At 39.4% G+C, this 19,467-nt stretch overlaps 2 protein-coding genes and 1 non-coding gene across 5 annotated transcripts; all 3 read left to right on the top strand.

Annotated features, from left to right (window-relative positions):
- The first annotated feature begins 524 nt into the window (after positions 1-524).
- Positions 525-9,792, top strand: hprt1 (hypoxanthine phosphoribosyltransferase 1). 2 transcript variants are annotated; one of them, XM_028008769.1, is made up of 9 exons: positions 525-753; positions 3,539-3,645; positions 5,009-5,192; positions 6,075-6,140; positions 6,846-6,863; positions 6,954-7,036; positions 7,122-7,168; positions 8,016-8,075; positions 8,698-8,774. In XM_028008769.1, the coding sequence occupies exons 1-8, from the start codon at positions 727-729 to the stop codon at positions 8,072-8,074; spliced, it is 591 nt and encodes a 196-aa protein (XP_027864570.1). In that variant the 5' UTR covers positions 525-726; the 3' UTR covers position 8,075; positions 8,698-8,774. The 2 variants fall into 2 exon arrangements, with proteins under 2 accessions (XP_027864570.1, XP_027864569.1); XM_028008768.1 differs by lacking the exon at positions 8,016-8,075 and adding an exon at positions 8,888-9,792 and having other exon boundaries at positions 528-753.
- A 1,935-nt stretch (positions 9,793-11,727) lies between these two features.
- Positions 11,728-18,478, top strand: pabir2 (PABIR family member 2). Of its 2 annotated transcripts, none has more exons than XM_028008766.1 (10): positions 11,728-12,755; positions 12,900-12,978; positions 13,059-13,112; positions 13,399-13,442; positions 13,528-13,582; positions 14,056-14,151; positions 14,320-14,405; positions 15,429-15,493; positions 15,752-15,872; positions 16,983-18,478. In XM_028008766.1, the coding sequence occupies exons 1-10, from the start codon at positions 12,631-12,633 to the stop codon at positions 17,119-17,121; spliced, it is 864 nt and encodes a 287-aa protein (XP_027864567.1). In that variant the 5' UTR covers positions 11,728-12,630; the 3' UTR covers positions 17,122-18,478. The 2 variants fall into 2 exon arrangements, with proteins under 2 accessions (XP_027864567.1, XP_027864568.1); XM_028008767.1 differs by having other exon boundaries at positions 11,730-12,755; positions 15,776-15,872; positions 16,983-18,476.
- LOC114139769 (small nucleolar RNA U109) lies at positions 13,801-13,954 on the top strand. The gene has a single exon (XR_003594510.1). It is a non-coding gene; the product is annotated as a small nucleolar RNA U109 (small nucleolar RNA).
- Positions 18,479-19,467: the final 989 nt, after the last annotated feature.

Below are 19,467 nucleotides of genomic sequence, written 5' to 3'. Positions count from 1 at the left end.
TTAATGTACAGTTTATTACATGGTTAAATACAGGTTTATGACTCAGTTAATTTGTTTGTGTAATTATGCTAATTTGTAACAAACTTTGTGTTTTAACTTAACTGAATTCCTACGTGTAAGTGTTTCTTGTTTATACTGGGTCTGAATTTTATCTGCTTCTAAATGGATTAATACTAACTGTTACTACTACTTAGTAATAGTTAGTAATACTAACTATTACCTAGTAAGAACTAAGTAATTACTTATAAAATATGTTGATTTCCCAGCTTTTAAATGTGTTCATTATGTTTGCAGTGGGATTTTAGAGAAAAAGTTATAACCGTTTATGTAATCCGGTCAGACGAATCAAAATAGCAACTGATTTAAAACCACATCTACGAGTTTACACACGAAAACAACTCGGAAATCTGTTGACCTCGCGCAGCTGGAAAGCCAGAGCTGCCTCGCGCTCTTTAGCTCGTGAAGCCCTCCCGAACCTCGCCGCAGAGGGGCGGAGCCGAGTCTTTCTCCTCACACGTGATTGGCTTAGCGGGGCTCCTGCGCAGGACCCGGTAGCAAAGCTACGGAGAAGCTCCGGAAACACACGAGCTCTGTTACGGTTCACTCGCCTCCATGTGTGTCTCTGACGAGACTGCGAAATTAACCCGAACATAAAATTGTTGTCTCCTCTGGCAGAAGAGCGAGGTAGAACATTTAGCATTTTGACGCTGGGGGACCGACACGGACATGGCGACGTCGAGCTCCTGTGTTGTGGTGAGTTCTTCCCTCTAGTGAAACAAGAGACGGTAGGTGTTCGGGTGTTACTGCTGTTTGAGCCCAGGGGAGTGACACGCTGTACTGAGACGCTGAGTTCACTGAATGTGCTCTGCATTGTACAATTTAACGCGCTGTTCTTTCATGTTCAGCCCTTAATATAAGCGTGGCCTGCGGCTGGGGACAGGCACGCGCTCTCCACGTTCAGCTCAGTGACGTAGACAGGACATGGTTCGTCGTAAACTCACAAAACAAGACGTGTGGGCTGCTGCGCTTGTCGGCAGCCGTAATTGTGCAATTACACAATTATTTAGAGTTAATCAGCCTGCTGATATGGTTACATTTACTAGCAGGGGGGCGTGCTTAAGACAGACTTTATTTAATAGTCACGTAGGTGCAGTTGGTCCATAATTAGGATTATTTACCGAGGTATTGTGATTATTGATGTGCAGTGTCATTCTCGTACTTTCACCCCAAATAAAGACAATCCAGACAATGGTTTCTGACTTCAACACGTCTAACACGGATTATTTCAATTCTCTCTCTAGTTTCTAAACAGTCGTTACATCAGCGAGTTGATCAAAATGCAGCATACTGACTTCTGATTGGAGGAAAACTATGAACACACTGACTTCTGGGGCATTGGACAGGAGGCATGTACACCGTGGAAACCTTTAGACACACTTCACAGGGTAACCAAAAGAAAAACAACTTCACACGCATGTTTGCATAACTTAAAGCCAAAGAAGTCCTCCAGAGATCGTAATCGACTTCTTTGATCATCTCAGTCTAAAATACAGAAAATATGACATTTTTATTTTGCCCCTGCTCATTCAGTGTATCAAAATTAAGACCTAAATGCATGAACTGTGATACCGTTTTCTGAGTGAAAATCGGATACATGGGAGGGACGATGGATAACGGGATGATTTTGTTCTTTTTTCTTTTGTTGCTGCACATAAAAAAACACATTATTGCAACACAGTTGTTTTCTTTGTGTGAGGAAAATTATGCAGATCTTTCACATTCGGAACAGGCATGTCAGATTTCACAGAAAACTGGTGCTTTGTACTAAAAAAGTACCGGAAAAGCATGACTGGTGCATTTTACTTAACATCCATTTCTTTTCATCGTCTTTTAATCCTTATTAATCAGAACATCTTTTTTTCTGTTTTTTTTTTTTTTTTTTTAGTTCATCTTTATTGTTTTTACCGCTGTTTTGTAAATCACTTCATCCGACACAACTAAAGAAAAACATTTTGAACTCTGAGCTGAAACAAAATGGATATTTAGGTACTTTAAGTTAATCCTATAAAATGGGTTAAAAAGAAAAAAACATGTTTTATGTGAAGTCTTTGCATAAACAGCTTAATGTCTGCCCCGGGCAGATAAGTAAAACGATCACAATTTCATTGTATTTACAAAAACTGTCTTACATAAAATATGATTTTAAAAAAATCAAGGAGTCAGTATTTTGAATATTTGTCATAATGTTAACAGTTTAAAAATATTTTTAATTATTCATGGAATGATGCGTGTCTTATTAAATCTGTCCTGTACGATTAATTAAGCCTTAAAGTTTGTTCTTTTTAGTTTTCGCATCGTAACTCTCCATATTGTCGTGACTGGAAATTTCCCCAAATTACCACAGTTTGTATGGAAACGGTAAAAAGGTTCAGAGGCTGTCGTTTTCCAAACTGACCAGCAACAAGTAGGGGAGGGGCAGTTCTCTCTGGCCTCTTGTTACCACGATTTTACCTGACAGTTACGGCATAACTGACAGCGCTGTCAGTGTTGAAGCCAGAATATATTAAGTCTTTGCAGGGTTTCTCACAGTGTATTATAAGCCTGGCGGGCCACCAGGCCTTACTTGTGCCCCCACCAGGCTTAGCATCGTTTATTTATTTTAGTTTACTTTTTCAATCGTTGCCTTTTATAAGACTTTATAGTTGGTGTTTGGGTATTAATCGTCCAGTCTTTCAATAACGTATAACTATATTATTTTCAAATTTCATGTCAACTTTAAACATTCTTTGACTCAGAAACATGGCATGAATGACTGCCCTAGCGCACCGAGCTTAGCAAGTTTTCTGGGGGAAATCCTGCCTTGGTATACTTACATAAACATAAAAATTCAGCTAATACTGTGGTAGTGCTCTGAGCTTGAGATATTTGAACTCGTACGCCCCTTTGGTTGAATCGGGGCTTGTTTTTGTCTTTGAACGTTTGCTTCAGGCTAAACTCCATTAAGGATGCTACAGACCAGAAATGCGTTCAACATGCAATGCGCCGTGTAGTTTTATTTTCAGAGCACAAGGTACAGCTGTGTGGGATGAGACCGTTCGGTAATATTTGATTTACGGCGCTGTGACGAGCCCCACGCTGGAAAAAAAAATCAAACAAATATCCAGTTCTCTGTTTTCCAAGAAATGGTCGACGCAGTTCAGATTGTGATTAGTGCTGGAAAGGAAAACAAAACCACTGGTTGAACGGCAAGTTTGCTTTGACTCTTTAGACACAGGAGTTTTTCTCTGCCACACCAGATTTAAAATAGCACCATGTTTCTCAGTATAATCACAATCTTAACATTTTTTGTGTTCCTGTGACCTCGGATCAATGATTGTAGAAATAATCTCAGATCATGTGACCATCAGAACATCTGGGTTTATCGGCCGTTATTTTTTGTTTTTTTACTGCCCTCTGTCTGGTGGATGATCTTTATAGGTTAACAACTTCCAAAATTTGAAGCATTTCTTATGTTTTTTGTTTTTTTGTTTGTTTCCAGATTAGCGATGAGGAGCAGGGTTACGACTTGGATCTTTTCTGTATACCCAAGCACTATGCTGCCGACTTGGAGAAGGTTTATATTCCTCACGGACTCATCTTGGACAGGTGGGTCGCCTTGTTCGTAATGACTCAAAACAAGTTAGTGAAAGCGGTAAATTACAAGGTCAACAAAAGGTGGCTGCTCTGTTTCAATAGTGGATTAGATCATAACCTCTTGCCTAGAACAAGAACACAGAGCATCTTTAAAAAGTTTGTTGTTTCCAACAGTGTGACAACCTCCCCATTACTTGAGCCATCCATTTGACTTACTTTCACTTTGGCGCTTCCTCAAGTTTATCCTGAATTTCTGTGAATGCGTAACTTATCAAAAGAATTAAGATCAGACTGTTTATCTGGTTTTCTCTGAAGAGCCTGTCTGTCACAGAAATTAGTCTATTACCTAGTTTCTCTTTTTGCAACATCAAGTTACAGTATTTTTAATGCAACTTAATCTATATTCATAAGCTACATTTAGAGGCAGCACAGTGGTGCAGTTGGTAGCACTGTTGCCTTGCAGCAAGAAGGTCCTGGGTTTGATTCCCGGCCTTGGGTTTTTCTGCATGTTCTCCCTGTGCATGGTGGGTTCTCTCTGGGTTCTCCAGCTTCCTCCCACAGTCCAAAAACATGACTGTCAGGTTAATTGGTCTCTCTAAATTCTCCCTAGGTGTGAGTGTGTTTGTCCTGTCTGTCTCTGTATTGCCCTGCGACAGACTGGCGCGCCTGTCCAGGGTGAACCCCGCCTCTCGCCTGGAACGTTAGCTGGAGATAGACACCAGCACCTCTCCTGACCCACTAAGGACCAGGGTGTTAGAAATGGAGAAATGGTTGGACGTTCAGAGGCAAATCTACAAACGCTAACTTAAATACAAAATGCCTTGTAATTTTATACATACCACAAGTTTTCATACATTTTGTTATGCAGCTTTCGTAAATTTCATGTATTTTGTTGGGATGTTAAGATGAACCAATAGAAGGTGGTGGGTAATTTTGAAGCAGAAAGCAAATGGTACCTCTTTTTCAATAGTTTTGGAAATTTAAAAATGTTGCCATGTATTTGTACTTTGTCTTGTGTTATTCTTAATTAGCATCCTTAAAAAGTCTTACATTTGTGTATCTAAAATTAAGGCCTGAAAATGTCAGAATGTCTCATTTAAAAAAATAAGATGGTCTTAAATTTTCTTATTTAATCTCGTATATTCTACGGATCTCTTTTTTTCTTGCTGGACTTTTCTGTCAGGGAAGTTTGTGGTTGAAACATAAAACATTTCATTGCTTAAGAGGAGAGACTACGATTGCAAGTTTCCCATTAGATAAGACAGCTGAGCCTGTTGGAGCAGCTAGAAAATAAAGAGGAATTTTGGCTGACTGTTGCACAAAACGGAGCTGATAATCCTAACTGTGTTTCCGTCTCCCCCCTACGTTGTCTCAGGACAGAGAGGCTGGCGAGGGAGATCATGAAGGAAATGGGGGGTCACCACATTGTGGCCCTTTGCGTTCTTAAGGGGGGTTACAAGTTTTTTGCAGACCTGCTGGACTACATCAAAGCCCTGAACAGGAACAGTGACCGCTCCATCCCCATGACAGTGGACTTCATTCGCCTCAAGAGTTACTGTGTAATGTATCGCTTCACCCTTTGTTAGCTGTTATTTACATCTGTAGCAGCTCGAATCGTGATTGCAGTACAGTACATGAGGTGTTTCTCCAGCTTATCTGTGGCCTGGTCAAGGTCGCCCAGGGTTTCCCAGGAGGCTGCATGGAAACTGTGTGATTAAAATAAATTGCAGCATGAAAAAAAAACTCGCAATCAAAATCACACGTTTTCATTTGATGTTCAGTCATTTGCCCCCCGCCCCAAAATAGAACAACTACAACATAAACCCAAAGATCCCTTGTACCGACTAATTCAAATTAGCCATTGTCATTTAGGATTTACACAAGTCTCTGTGTCAAGTAGAGTAATTCAGATGATAGCAAGCGTAAAACATCAACACCGACATTGTAGACCTCACTCTTCTAGAAATTCATATGAATCTGCAGAATTTTATGTGGTTTTAGTGATTTATTAAAGGGTCACTTTGTGGGATGATGTTGATAGCTTTCCCATTTTTTACCATTTAAGTATCGTTATTATTATTCTGTGTTCCTCTTTTTTTTTTATCATGAGTTATCTTTAAATGATGCCCTGTATTCAAAGGGTTGCAAAGTAAAGCAGGTTCAAATTAAATTCTACTTAGTTATAAATGAGTATTTCCTTACCGCATTGTTTTGAGGCAACAGATTGGGTTTCTCTTTGCCAGCCCCAAGAACTTCAATTCACTTAATGTATTTTAACAATACTCTTTAATTAAATGAGTTACGATATTCATGTTTTATCAACATAGTGGATACAATTTTAAACAATTTCAACCTGGACAAGCACTAATTTTTGCTTGTACTTCCAGCTTCTGTGACAGCATGGTGACTCTGCTAGCTCACCAGTCTTCTCATCCTTACAGAATGACCAGTCGACCGGTGAAATCAAAGTGATTGGAGGAGACGATCTGTCAACTCTGACAGGAAAGGTCAGTATGGAGAAGAGAGCATTATTGTCACCATTTTTAAATTTACAATGCAATGCATGTGTTTATAGCCTTTAAACATTTTCCTACTGTCTCGGGATCAAACCACAGATTTCATTCTGATAGCTGATCACATTTCTCAAGTGAGAATATCAACAGAACAAACCTTTGTGTATTTTATTTGGATTTTGCATAAAGCGCATGAAAAGGATCAAGTAATTCTGTGGTGAAGGGAAAAATCTACAGGGTCTTCTTTAGTTTTGTTGTACAGTATAATTTGCTCCATCATCTCTTATACTTTCATATACGTTCCTTTTACATGAAAGGACTGGAATTATGAACTTTGTTTTTTGTCTAACATCAGTATTCAGTATATCTTTGTGCTGCTTATAGAGTAATCCTGACACAAGTGTCCACAAATTAGTAAATCTGGTGAAAGAGGAGGATGCATTTCAAAAATCTATATTTGAAATTACAAATTTGCTTGAAACGTTCACCTCTTTAAAATCTCTCTTACCAAAATAAACTCCTTGTCATGTATGTAACGTGACCATATGTTTTAGTTTAATATGTCCGTGTAATTTTTGTATGCTTCCACATGTTCACTGATTCCACTTGTAGCAAGTAGCACCACATTGCCACAACAGATTGATACAGACACAAATTATGTGATTAAATATTAACATTCTCTTCTTCTCTTTTGCACAGAACGTCCTAATTGTGGAGGTATCGTCTTTCGTCTCCTCTCATCCGGTAATAAAGCAAAGCGTCTCTCCGATCCCACTTTTATAAGCTCCTCTCATGCTTTGTCTTTAGGATATAATTGACACAGGCAAGACTATGAAGACGTTATTGCAGCTGCTCAAACAGTACAATCCCAAAATGGTTAAAGTAGCAAGGTACCTGAACAACGTCCTTTTAATACCGACACATGTAAATTGTGCAGCAGTTTCTTCTTTCTATTGATTGGTGCTTTGCTCTTAGTTTGCTGGTGAAGAGAACACCGAGGAGTGTCGGCTACCGACCGGACTGTAAGTGACTTTCTTTGCGCAGCAGCTAAAGTTTGGAAATTTGAGGATTTGTTGTGTAGTGCCATGACACTGATTAGTCAATTTTCCCAACATTAAGGACTGTCTGGCAGTGAAGATCCCAAACAGCAGAGTGATTAAAAATGAAAGTTCGCCCCAATCCTTATGTAAACCATTGTTAGTCGGTTCATCGTAATTGAGTTTTTGAAATTCAGTTGAGGGAAGAAGATCAGCGTAGCAGCCAGATCTGTTTCTTGGATCTGTAATGTGAACAGGATTACAGGCTAAAAAGGGATCATCAATTCCTTTCTTCAAATTTAGAAATGTACATGAAGTAAGATCACTACTTATTTATATATTATTATATTAATATAATACATTAATGATTAGGAATAAAAGCAAAATGGCTTTTGAAGACGGTGACTGTTATGTTCTGATATGATGTTCTGTTCTGTACGAACATGGACTGAAAGGCCGCTCAGAGGAGAAGAAGCCATTCATTTCAAAAGCAAGATAAAAAAACAAACACTAGATTACAGTTTAGAAATGTTGCACATAAAGTCTTGAAGTTTTGCGGTCACATCCTGCAGTCTGCTGACAATAAAACTGACGGTTTTGACCATAAGAAGCATCATTACATTTGGAGGTAAAAGAGCCAGGAAGTACAGGGCGGTTTATACCAAAACCTTTGACCCAAGTCATACAGAATAAAGTGTAATCCAAACAAACACTCAAGGGTTGTGTTTGTTTGGATTAGAAGTTCAGAGAAATCTTACATTATTCTGCGTTCTTAACAGTACAGTGTGATTATATGTGATGGGAGATAATATTCTACCCCATAATCCTGTAGGTCCCAGGTCTCCGTGGCAACACTACTTTGTACTGATTGACATCCGCATCACTATTTGAGGTCAGGATGATGAGTGTGAGGAACCTGTGAAAGCATCTTTTAGTTTGGGGAACTTGCCAATCCTGATGAGTGAAATATTGGTCTATACCAGGGGGAGACTTGGGAAATGAATCTCACAGCTGGCTTGGGAATGCCAGGATGTCCTTGGAAAACCTGGAAAACAAGAGAGGATTGTAGATTTCTTTAAGATTGTAGATTTTTTAAAACATATTTTCAGTTGTATGTTGTGCTGACATCATTTATTGTCAGTTTAATTTTATGGCAGTTTATTTAAATGTCTTAAAACCTTGCAGACCTTTTGTGAAACTACAAACGTACGAGTGAGGGGGAGCGCAGCTCACATATTTACACCCTGAATTCACTTCAACTGGCTATCTGAGATTCACTCATGTAAACAGACGTTCAGATGGCGTATGGGTTTATATTCCACAGTGTGAACAAATACAATAGTTTGGTTCACTGTTCTTTCTAAAATCAGTTCATCTAAATAATGTTTAATTTGTTTTTTTCTGTTAAATTGTACATCATAAACTTTCAATAATGTGTCAATTGTTATACTATCCACAGTTGAGAAAATTGTTTTTCTCTTCTTTTCTTTTTTTTTTTTTTTTTTTTGCTGTAGTTGTAGGATTTGAGGTCCCTGATAAATTTGTGGTGGGATACGCTTTAGACTACAACGAGTACTTCAGAGACCTGAACGTGAGTATTACATAAATGTAAACAAAAGGAGCCAAGTGGCTTCATTTGTGTTAAAAATAAGAAAAGTGTGTTTGATGTGCTTCAACATTTAAGGTCCTGTTTTTTCATTTCAGCACATCTGCGTGATTAGTGAAACGGGGAAGGAGAAGTACAAGGCATGAGAAGCACTTCAGTACACTTTTTTTTGTTTTTTTAATGTTTGGTAAAAAAAAAATTTCCCCTTTGCAATTCATTTTGTATTTGATTATTTCATGTTGTGTCATAATGAAATGCTGAGCCTGCTCAAGGTCCCACCGAGGCGGTGGTCCTGCCGCTCTGTTTCCTTTGCCGCGCACCTGCACGATTGCCTTACGATAGAAACGAGCCCACCACAAATTAGTACGACGCTTTTATGTTCCCACACTGACATTTTTTAATGCTTTTTTTTTTTTTTTTTAATTGAGTAATTTATTCAGGGAAATGCTGCTAGCGTAAATGTTAACAATTGAGCTACCAAAAGATTTTCAGCCTCCTATTTTAAAAGAAACACACACACAAAAAAAAGAAACCTTCTGCAGCCATTTGGTTTGCGCTCTTACAGAGTACAAAATATTTCTGGAACATTTTATTATTTTTGTCCATCTTGGACAAAAACCTGAACTCTTCTTTGGTTACTGGCATACGTGCGAAGACTTTCTTTGAAATGTTTGTTGTTGTAGTGACTCCTAAATGTTTGCTGTTGTCCCCAGTGGGCATGCTAAAGATTAAAAATCCCTCTGTTGGACTGTAAAATACGTCTCCATATACTCCCAGTAATTCTTTTAATTTTTTAATAGATGGGGAGCCTTTAAATACTACGAAGCATCCTAAGTTTACAGGTGAAAAAATGATGAGTTGCTTCCGGGGGTGAGTGTTGAGGGGTTAAACAGGGTTTGAGATTGTGTTTGTTTGGTTCACATCACAATAAACGCTCTTGTTCACTTTCTGTAGTCCTGAACATTTCCGCACAGACAATTAAATGTTTTCACCCCTCGTGTGACTCGTGCACTTCTGTACAAGGGTTATAGTTTCTAATTACATAGTCAAAATGCACCTTAATGGTACAACTGCATGTCTTCAGTCAGAGGCATCTGTTGAACAACTGACACAAAGGCTGCTACAGGATACCCTTCATGAATGACTTAAAAAAAATATTTATTGAGAGCTTCAACATTTATTGCCCTTTTGATAAATTATTGAAGTTTTTCAAAGGTCCCAAGCATTGTTTTTTTTTTTTGCAAAAAAAAAAAGTATTACTGTTGTGGTGTAATCTTGACGCCAATATATCTATGTGACTGTTAGATTTCAGAAAAATCAGTAAGAGTAAATAAAGCTGGGTAAGGTAATTGTGTGAAGAAGCATCGCTTCACCCCAACTGTGACTCATTCATCAGGAGACTTCATATAATTCATTAGAGTTACGATGTTGGGGTTATAAAACAACATGATCATTGATGAACATATGACAGGTCCCATTTAAGTTTGGCAGGGGCCAATAAAACCGCAAATTTGCGTAAGAAGATGCTCTTATCAGGTTTGGGTTGTTTGGTTGTGTTTACACTTTTTTGGCCTGCTTTGAAAACCTAATGTATGGTGGACAGAGTTGGGTAGTAACTCGTTGCATTTACTGGAGTAACTTTTTTTTGGGGGGGGGGGATGACTTTTAGAAGTATTTTTCCTGTGCTGTACGTTTTACTTGTGCTTGAGTAATTTTCTTAGGAAGTTTCAGCACTCAGAGTATAATTTCTGCATCCTAGGCCCACTGTTGGTAACGTCACTGAGCGAAGAGCAAGCTTGTTTCAACCAAAGAGTGACCAAACACACACCTGCAGTTTTTGTTAAAGTTTCATGTTTCATATTGAAAGACGTTTCTTTGAAAAAAAAATATAATAATAATAATTTTACCTAATTTAGCTTTTTTTTTTGCACTTCTGTTATATTATTTTAATTTTCCACATAGCTTTAGATTGATTTACTTTTGGTCCATCTGATGATGTAATTTTTTAAATATTAAACGATTATGTTTTGATCATGTTGGGAATAAATGATTGTGTTTTCCTCCATCTCTTTTAGCTGCTCGCGTGCACGCGCTCGTATATACACACGCGCGGTTAAGGAAATGACTTCAAAAGGGGTACGCCGTCTTGAGCTCGTGGCTCAGGTGGAGGCTTAGAAAAGGAACCGGAAACTGTTCCAGTCCTGGGCTGTTTTCTGTGCTTCCCATATGGAAGCATGACGATGGACCTGCGCTATAACGGTAAATCATTTCTCTGTTGTTCCAAAACAAAGTTATCACTTATTTGGCCTTAATAAATTGGACTGATGATATTAACTCTGCTTTCAGAAAAAAGGTCCGAGGCAACAAATCAGTTACTCAGTGCTCGAGTAGCCTTTTTAACAAATACTCTTATTTGGGTAATTTCTTGGACGGCTACTTTCTACTTTTTCTTGAGTAAAAATATGTTGAAGTAATAATATTCATTATTATTTTAGAAGGTCTCTGCATTTCACCCTCAGCACACCATCCTGGTGTTGATGGTAGGTAGCGGCATGACGCCTGCATTGGAGCCGAAATACAACTTTTCCGATTTTTAATTTGTGTTTTTAAAGTGTCGTCTGACGTCCAATTCTCAGTAAAGCGCTACTTTATGTTGGTCTATCTATCGCAGCAAAAATACACTTGCGGTATTAGTTAAAATGTAACTAAACGTGGAAAGATTATGTGCCTGCTTAAAAAAATAAACTTTGAAACAATAAAATTAGTGTAATTTTTCAATTCTCCAGCTATGGACAAAAGTATTAAGTTTTATTGTATTTTTGTAAAAATATTAGCTACATAAATGGGGACACCAACCATTTTTATTTATTTTTTTCAGCCTACAGTGTTTGCTGTCACACCGGCAAATGAAGCGGTCTCATTGGACAGCTGTGCTAACGTTGAAAGGGGCGTGAAGTTTCGTGCTAACACCTAGCTTCAATGTAATAATCTGTTGGGACTCTGGTTCATTCTTGGCGGTGCATACCTAGCAGAAACTATATAAATTATGCTGCTGATTCTCAGGGCAATATTCTTAGTAGACCGAGACTAGTTAGTTCTGTGAGCCGAAGTGGTTAGCAGGTTGGCGGAAGAAAAAAACAACGTTTAGAGGAACAAGTGATGGCACTTCAATGCTAACGTTGCTAGTTAGCTTCTCCGGCTACCGAGCTCAACCATCTGGGTAGCGAAAATGAGTGGAACACTAGCTGAGCTGCGTTAGCTAGGAGGTATGATAATCTTTTCATAGCAGCGTCGTTCCTTTAACGCTATCCAAATTAGACTTACAGGAGCATTAAAGCTGTACATAAATCAACTATTAGGCTAGTTTGGCTAAACCTGGCTCGTGTTAGGAGGCAAAGTGTAGTTATAACTCGGTTCTTCGCTGACACCCCGCCGCCTTGCACCAGCAGACTTAACGGGTCAGCAGCTAGCAGCTACTGGGCTTTGTGTAGTATGTAGCCACGGCATACTAACCATCCATCTGGGAAGTTTTTGACTGCTCATAACGTCACAGCAGCATTTGAACAGCGTAGTTGGAGCTGCATATAAGGCGCATAAAACACTGTCATGGTTAGAAACCGTTGTTAACTTGTCACGTTGAGGAAGGGGCCCTGCATATCGCTCTGGGTCTAACATTGTGCTAGTTGGCTCGGCTTATGTCGCCTCAGTTTGATTGATTTGGCCAAAATTAATTTCAATCATGTAAAGCCGGGTAAAGTTCGACGGTCAGTAATGTAGCTTTACTGAGCTGGGCCGCCATTTCAGGTTCATGAAGCCGTGACGGGCAGCATTGTCGAGCAGAATGAACAACTTCGGAGTCATGACACAAGAAAAGATGGAGCTGGACCTGGAAATCCCAGCTGCCTTAGTCCAAAGCGATGGACACCTGAGGAGATCAAACAGTGCACCCATGATTAATGGATTGAGGTTCTGCAATAGTTTTTTTTTTTCTTCCTCCACCTAAATCACACATCTTTCAGTGAATGAGTTTTTCTCTTTCTAACGCAACACGAGTTGACAGTACGACTTTGGCATGATGGCTGACGGACACATTTTGTTTTGTCATTGCAGCGATAACGCTCAGGTCTTCCAGAGAGAGATCCTACGTTGTCGCAGGAACAGCACTACTGTTGTCAACAGACCCAGCATGGTACCGTTTCTGCAACTCAGTCATGTTGCTGCAATGTAAGCCTGAATCCCACAGCACTATATGTTCTTGCTGTGCCACAGGTCCCTTCATCCCCCATCCGCGTGCCCAGCACCAGGCTTCACCAGATAAAACAAGTAAGTGTGTGTATATATATACATGTATGTCACCACTGTTGACTTCTTTAATGAAAAGACTTTGCTTTTTAGTAGTAGAAAAGTCTCTTTCTGTTTGTTGATGCCATGTGGCTTTCTAAAACTAGATTCTTTTCCTAGCTGGACTTAGTTTGCCAGTTGAGGTCGTAAGCTTTGAGTCTGGCAGCTGCGATGTCTGAAGACTGCATTTTAATGTACAAAATCTACTTTGTTTCAGTTGTAGAACACCGACTTTTGTAGTCATTGCTTTTCTTGTTCATCTTTACAGGAAGAGGGAGTCGACTTGATGAACAGAGAAACTGCTCACGAGCGGTACGACCCCGTCGGCGGCCGGACGGAGACGTTATTCTCGTGTGAAACGCTTACAAACCTGATTTACGTATTTTTGTCCACACAGGGGAGTTCAAGTTGCCATGCAGATGAGCCACTCTTGGGAGGAAAGCCTCAGTCTGGTAAAAAACAAATAAAAAAACAACTATAACCCTTATGGGGTTAAACGATTATGTTTTGATTATGTTAGGAATAAGTGATTGTGTTTTCCTCCATCTCTTTTAGCTGCTCACTAAAAGAGATGGAGGTTGATCTCTTGTGGTCAACCTCCATGTGGTTGATCTGCTCTTGTTTTGGGGGGCATTCCTCAGAGTCAGCAGCAGCTGTATTTGTGTGGTGTAAGCATGCTTTGGCCAAAAGGCCATTTTTTTCGTCCTCACTGTATGAATGTGGCGAGGACGAGTATAAAGCATGCTAGATTAACTTTTGGGAGTTAACAGGGCCACCAGCCTTTCAAGTCCAGGCTGAGTCGGTAGTATAATACTCCCACAGTCTTTGACTTTTTACTTACAACTCCCTGGGCCCCCCATGTGGGAGGGCGTTCTGCGTCAGGGGATTTACTTGCTTTCAGCATCTGGTGCTGCTGTGTCCGCAGAGCGACAACGACATGGAGAAGTCTTCGTCTCCGAAGCGGATCGACTTTGTGCCCGTGTCGCCTGCTCCGTCCCCGACCAGAGGAATAGGAAAAAAGGTGCGCGCTCTTACCAGCTTCTACTGCGACGGCTCTTTGTCTTCACCTTTTAAAAAGCAGAATTTCTTAATGTTTTGGAAGTAAACGGTTAGCAGACCTCTGGTGACCTCATCACCATGTTTTTTTTTTTTTGTGTGTGTGTGTTTCTTTCCCCGTCCCCTCAAGCAGCAGTGTTTCTCTCCTTCGCTACAAATACTTGTCAGCAGCAACGGTCTAACGCCCAGCCCGATACCCAGCCCAACACGCCGGTTTAGGTCAGTAAGTGTTTTTGGAGTTGCAACTATTGTTAATCTGTTCTGTTTTTGTTTAGTTTTCTTTTTTTCCTCCAATCCAGAGGCGTCCAAACTTTTTGTCATGTAGGCCAAATAAACCAAAAAAAAAAACAACCAAAAAACTACTAAAATCAAGCAAATAAATTAGTCTTTTTATTTAAGTAAAAGGAACATTAGTCATTGTACATCCAAAACTCAAAAGGGATTTTGAAAGTTTGCTGTGTTTAAGAGCAAGCCGTCTAGTTTTCAACAAATCGATTCACGGTTCTAAGAACAGGATTCTGGTCACTTCCTTTTGAAATACTTGCTACGTTTAGCCAAGCTTGATAAAATATGCAAAAGCTGATTTGGATGCAGCAAAGTCGACCTTTCAGTAAAACATCAGAAACTTCCCTAGAAACTCGCATACACAAGGTGACAATAAAAGATTGATGTTTATATCGTTCTTAAGGATCAGTTAAACCAGTGTTGTGTTTGCGCTGCAGCGTTTTCCGGATGTTCACTGTTGTTTTAACCTTTTGTTTTGTTAATGTACTCCCAAGTTTTTGATGTTGGAAAGTCTCCTTACCGTCACCCTAATCTTTGGCTCCTTCCACTGATTATTACAGAGCAAGAGATGTCTTCTGAAGAGTCTTTATGTGTAAATATGTCTTATATTCTTTGAATGATGGTGACCAACAAGAATGAATAAATCTCGATTTGGCAGATTTATTGATCTTTCACGTCGCTTTTATTAAACGTTTGCGGTGAATGTTTGTGCTCGACCGTATGGATTGGAATCGATCCACCATACAATTCAAGTTTTGCATCCAGACCTTGTTTCTGAAAATCTTTAAAACGCATTTTCCGAAAGCTCTTGTCTGACAATTGAATTTCTCAAAATATTGTAACTTGAATCTTCTGACGGAAGCTGTAACTTAAAACGAAGCTGCCGATTTCCTAAACGCCTGCTACGACACGCCTGACAGAAATCTGCTTAACGCTCGACGCTTCTGCTCTTTTCAGCCGACGGAGTCAAAGTCCGATCAACTGCATCAGAGCCAGCATCCTCGGCCCGATGAAGCGCAAAGGTGAGACCCGCTTCCTGTACTTCTTAAGAACCAAAACATTTCATCCAAGTTTGACTTTGCAGTCCCAATGATTTTCTACTTGGATCAGAGTATATTGATCTTTTCAAAGCCATTTCTGTCGAAGGCAAACGTTATCGACGCATGCGGAGAAAAATCCATGTTTTGTGTTGAGTTTAAAATTGGAAATTGCTTAGAAAAAGATTTGATTTGTAAGAGGTTAAATGTAGTTTATGTCTGTTGACTACTTTATCTTTATAGCTAAAGATCTTTGTGAAAATACAGGGGAGATGGAGACGGAAAGCCAGCCTAAGAGACTCTTCCAGGGAACCACCACCATGCTGTCGTCTGACATGTCCAACCTGTCAGACCTCAGCTCCTGGTAAGGGACAGACACCACGCGGTTTGATGGGTAAAAAAATACAAATGAAATCATCTTCCTGTTAAAGGAGATTAGATTAAAACTTAGATGTAGTTTGAGATAAAATCAGCAGGTTGACTCGGGTAGTGCAGGTTTGGGAATGGAGGAAAACAGAAATAAACTGCACAAAAAGTTTGAGATTCTCTCTCTTTTTTTTTTTTTTAATGTATTTTTGCCCTAAATTCTGCTAACAAATCAGACCAATTAATAGTGTCATGTTATGCATTTTAAATATTTTTTTTTCTGGTGGCAAGTGAATTCAATTAACATTTATTTTATCTCTACATATTTTATGTCTATCTCTATAACCGCTTATGTCACATGCGTCAAACTCGAGGCCCGGGGGCCAAATGTGGCCCGCCGTAGCTTTTGGTGTGGCCCGTTAGACTCCAGATTACATCAGCAAGTCGCTCCACTTTATCACAATTCTGCAAAATTCACACAAAATCAACAACGCCCCACATTTCTTCTGATTTTACTGCATTTTCTTTCCTAAAAATTTAAAAACAAAACAAGAAAACCAAGGAAAACATTGGTTTGAAATGACTGCTGCCTCAGCCTTGCTTGATGTCAAGTCATAGTCCATGACCAACACGGCGATTAGTACAATGTCACATTTAGCCTCATATATTAGCGCAAAACACAAAAATTCCTTACAAATATTTCTAAATGAGCACCATAACATCTGTGATTTTGATTGCAAAAAACCAACCAAATTTTTTTTTTTTTTTTAAATCACAAAATCCCAGAGGGACTGATTAGTGTGAAAAGATGATCAATGTTTAATTTTGAGAAACTCTTACTGAATGCTGAAACAAATAGCTATTGATTAGTATTTTAACAGTTTAATGCCACAACCGGCCCTTTAAGAACATTCAGATTTTTGATATGACCCACAACGAAAATGAGTTTGACACCCCTAGCTATATACTGTATTATAATCCTCAAAAAAACCTAGAGATGGAATAACTCGTGCTTTTTACTACAGAACTGTGAGTGAGTAGAAAAGCATAGCAAGTCTGTAGACGTTTCTTCGGTTTTGGTTAACATGGTCGTCTTCCTCTCTTTTAGCCACTCTCCAGATTTGCTGGACGGGAGTCTCAGCAGCATCGGCTCCTCCACGGACTCCCCGGGAAAGATGGAGGGCGTGTTCCCATCGTCATCCAGCAACTCGCCCTTCACCTCCCTGCAGGATTTGTCTCCGAAGTGACAAGCAGCGATGGCCACCATCTTGTGCGTTTCGGGGGGGGGAACAGCGTCTTCCTCAACCCAATTGATCCCATTTAGGCCCGCATCTAGTTTACATGGACCATTTTGTTTTTTCGTTTCCATATTTCCCTCTGTACCACTGTTGCCATGGCTACTCTCTAAGAGGCTGTAGACGGGTTCAGGTTGAGGAATCTAAAGCCACGCATCTGTTTGGGTATCGGAGGTTACGTCTGAGCGACACTGACTGAAGACACTGTGAGCGGCAGCTGCTACTTGACCCTCTGAGGTGATGCCTGGTTGCTGAATGGTGTGGTGTATTACTGGCTTTACCGCCATTTTGTCCCACATGTCCCCAATCACCTCAGAGAGACGCCGAGTATTGGACAAAAAGACTCATCCTGTTTTAGTGCTGGAAAGCTTCGTCCCATATGCCTTTGTATGTACACAGTCTGCAGATTTTATTATTTTTTTTTGTGTAAGAAAAGATTTAACTTATTGTTTTCCTGCTTTGTTGTGTAAGTATGTACATATGAATCTAGTATATGTATAGTTTTACATTTGGCTGTGAGGTGAATGTAGGCACACGTTTTCTGGGGTACAGCTACGGAGAGCTCCTCTTTTGTTTCTTTTTGGAGAAGATTTTTCAGAATATTTTTGATTATAGACTGTGAACTGTGGTGACCTTTTTTGGGGGGGGAGCAGATTTTTAGTTCTTATTTGCTGCGACCATAACAACCCAGACGGAGCGAGCGATGCAACGAGCAGGAACTTGTGAACGAAACCTGTTCATTTCTGGTAGTCTTTCAACACTAAGAGGTTCCTGTGTATCGTGTGGTTTTTTTGTAGGTATGGAAAGTGTTAAAGATTACCCCTCATTCTTCAGGCAAAGTGTTTATGAAGATTTATGGACAAAATATATGTATATATACATATATATGATTGAACGTTGATGGGTTTTTTCTTAAATCGGACAAAACTGACTGCTAAAAGGAAAACAGAACCATCCCATTGGGGATGAAGAGACTGCTGTTGCTGCCATGTTTTAGGTGCGTTGCACAGGATGCTCATCCAGCCTGTGTCCTAGTCTTAAGCAGAAAAGATGTAAAAGTTTTTTTTTTTTTTTTGTTTTTCTTTTGTTTTGAGGAAAAACAAAATGCAGAGATTCAAGCCTGCACTGTGATATTTTGCACCAAAATGCAATCGTTGGGTTCTGCTGGGTCCGTGTCCGTGCTCTCCTGTGTTTACGCTTCCTCAACCTCCGTTGCTCTGTCGCCTTAAATGTTCATGTACAAAATGAATTGATTGTAAATCATTTCATGTAAGTGATCCCTTTTAATTTAAAGAGGTTTGGTTTCAGATCTTTTACTGAATGACTCTGTTTTAACTTTATTCTTTTGTGGGAATTAATTCTTTTTTTATTTATTTTTTTTGGTGGTGGTGGTGTTTATTATGTAACACTGCCTTTGATCGGTGGCCACATTGATTGAATTATATAGCAAAAGGAATTCAAATGCAACTCAAATCAAGAGTCACTGTAGGAAGGAAGGATTTCCAGTAGCAGTCAGTCTTCCATTGGCTTGGAAGAAACCTCTGACTGAAGACTGTTGGTATGTGACCTGTGACAACATGCTAACCACTTCATATCCAGGCAGCAGAGATATTTCACAGTAACCTGTCCAGGATGAACAGTTGATGCTGCTAATCCACCTCCTTTGCTTTTGCAAAGGAGAAATGGATGGGTTTTTTTTGTTTTTGTTTTTCTGGATTGTCCTCCTGTAACATCTGCAGATGGGGGTTTTGTTTGCTTCATTTTTAAAAAAATACAGTATACATCCAAAGAAGATTAGTTTTTTGTTTCTATGGCAACTGTGTTAATATTTTTGGGTCGTTAATCTGCTAAAAGACCAAACGACTCATTTTCCGATTACTGGAAGAGACTGTGTTTTTATTCAAAACCTGGTATTTCAGAGTTTGAGCTCGCACACAAGATTCAGAGCCTGTGGAGGAGAAACGGGCCCGCAGCATCACAGATCCTCCACCTTACTTAATATTGGGGGATATTTTCCCACTTATTCCGAATTTGCTTGACATCAAGCCAGCTGGAGTGTTGAAGTCCAATCTTTCATCTCATTTGACCAAAGTTCCAGCAGAGGTAAGCAAACTAAACATTTGTGATGGTTGGATTAAAAAAAACCAAAAAAACATCCCAAGTAAATAAATGTACTTGAATTAAAGATTGGATTTTCTTGTTCCAATTTTTCAATATTTAATTATATTTAATCCTGAAATGTAAGATCTATTTATTTCCATCTTATTAGAAAAGCAGCTTATTTACCTAAAGCTACAG

Source organism: Xiphophorus couchianus, chromosome 23, assembly GCF_001444195.1.
Source record: "Xiphophorus couchianus chromosome 23, X_couchianus-1.0, whole genome shotgun sequence".
Classification (NCBI taxonomy): domain Eukaryota; kingdom Metazoa; phylum Chordata; class Actinopteri; order Cyprinodontiformes; family Poeciliidae; genus Xiphophorus; species Xiphophorus couchianus.
This window is presented reverse-complemented; position numbering and strand designations above follow the sequence as displayed.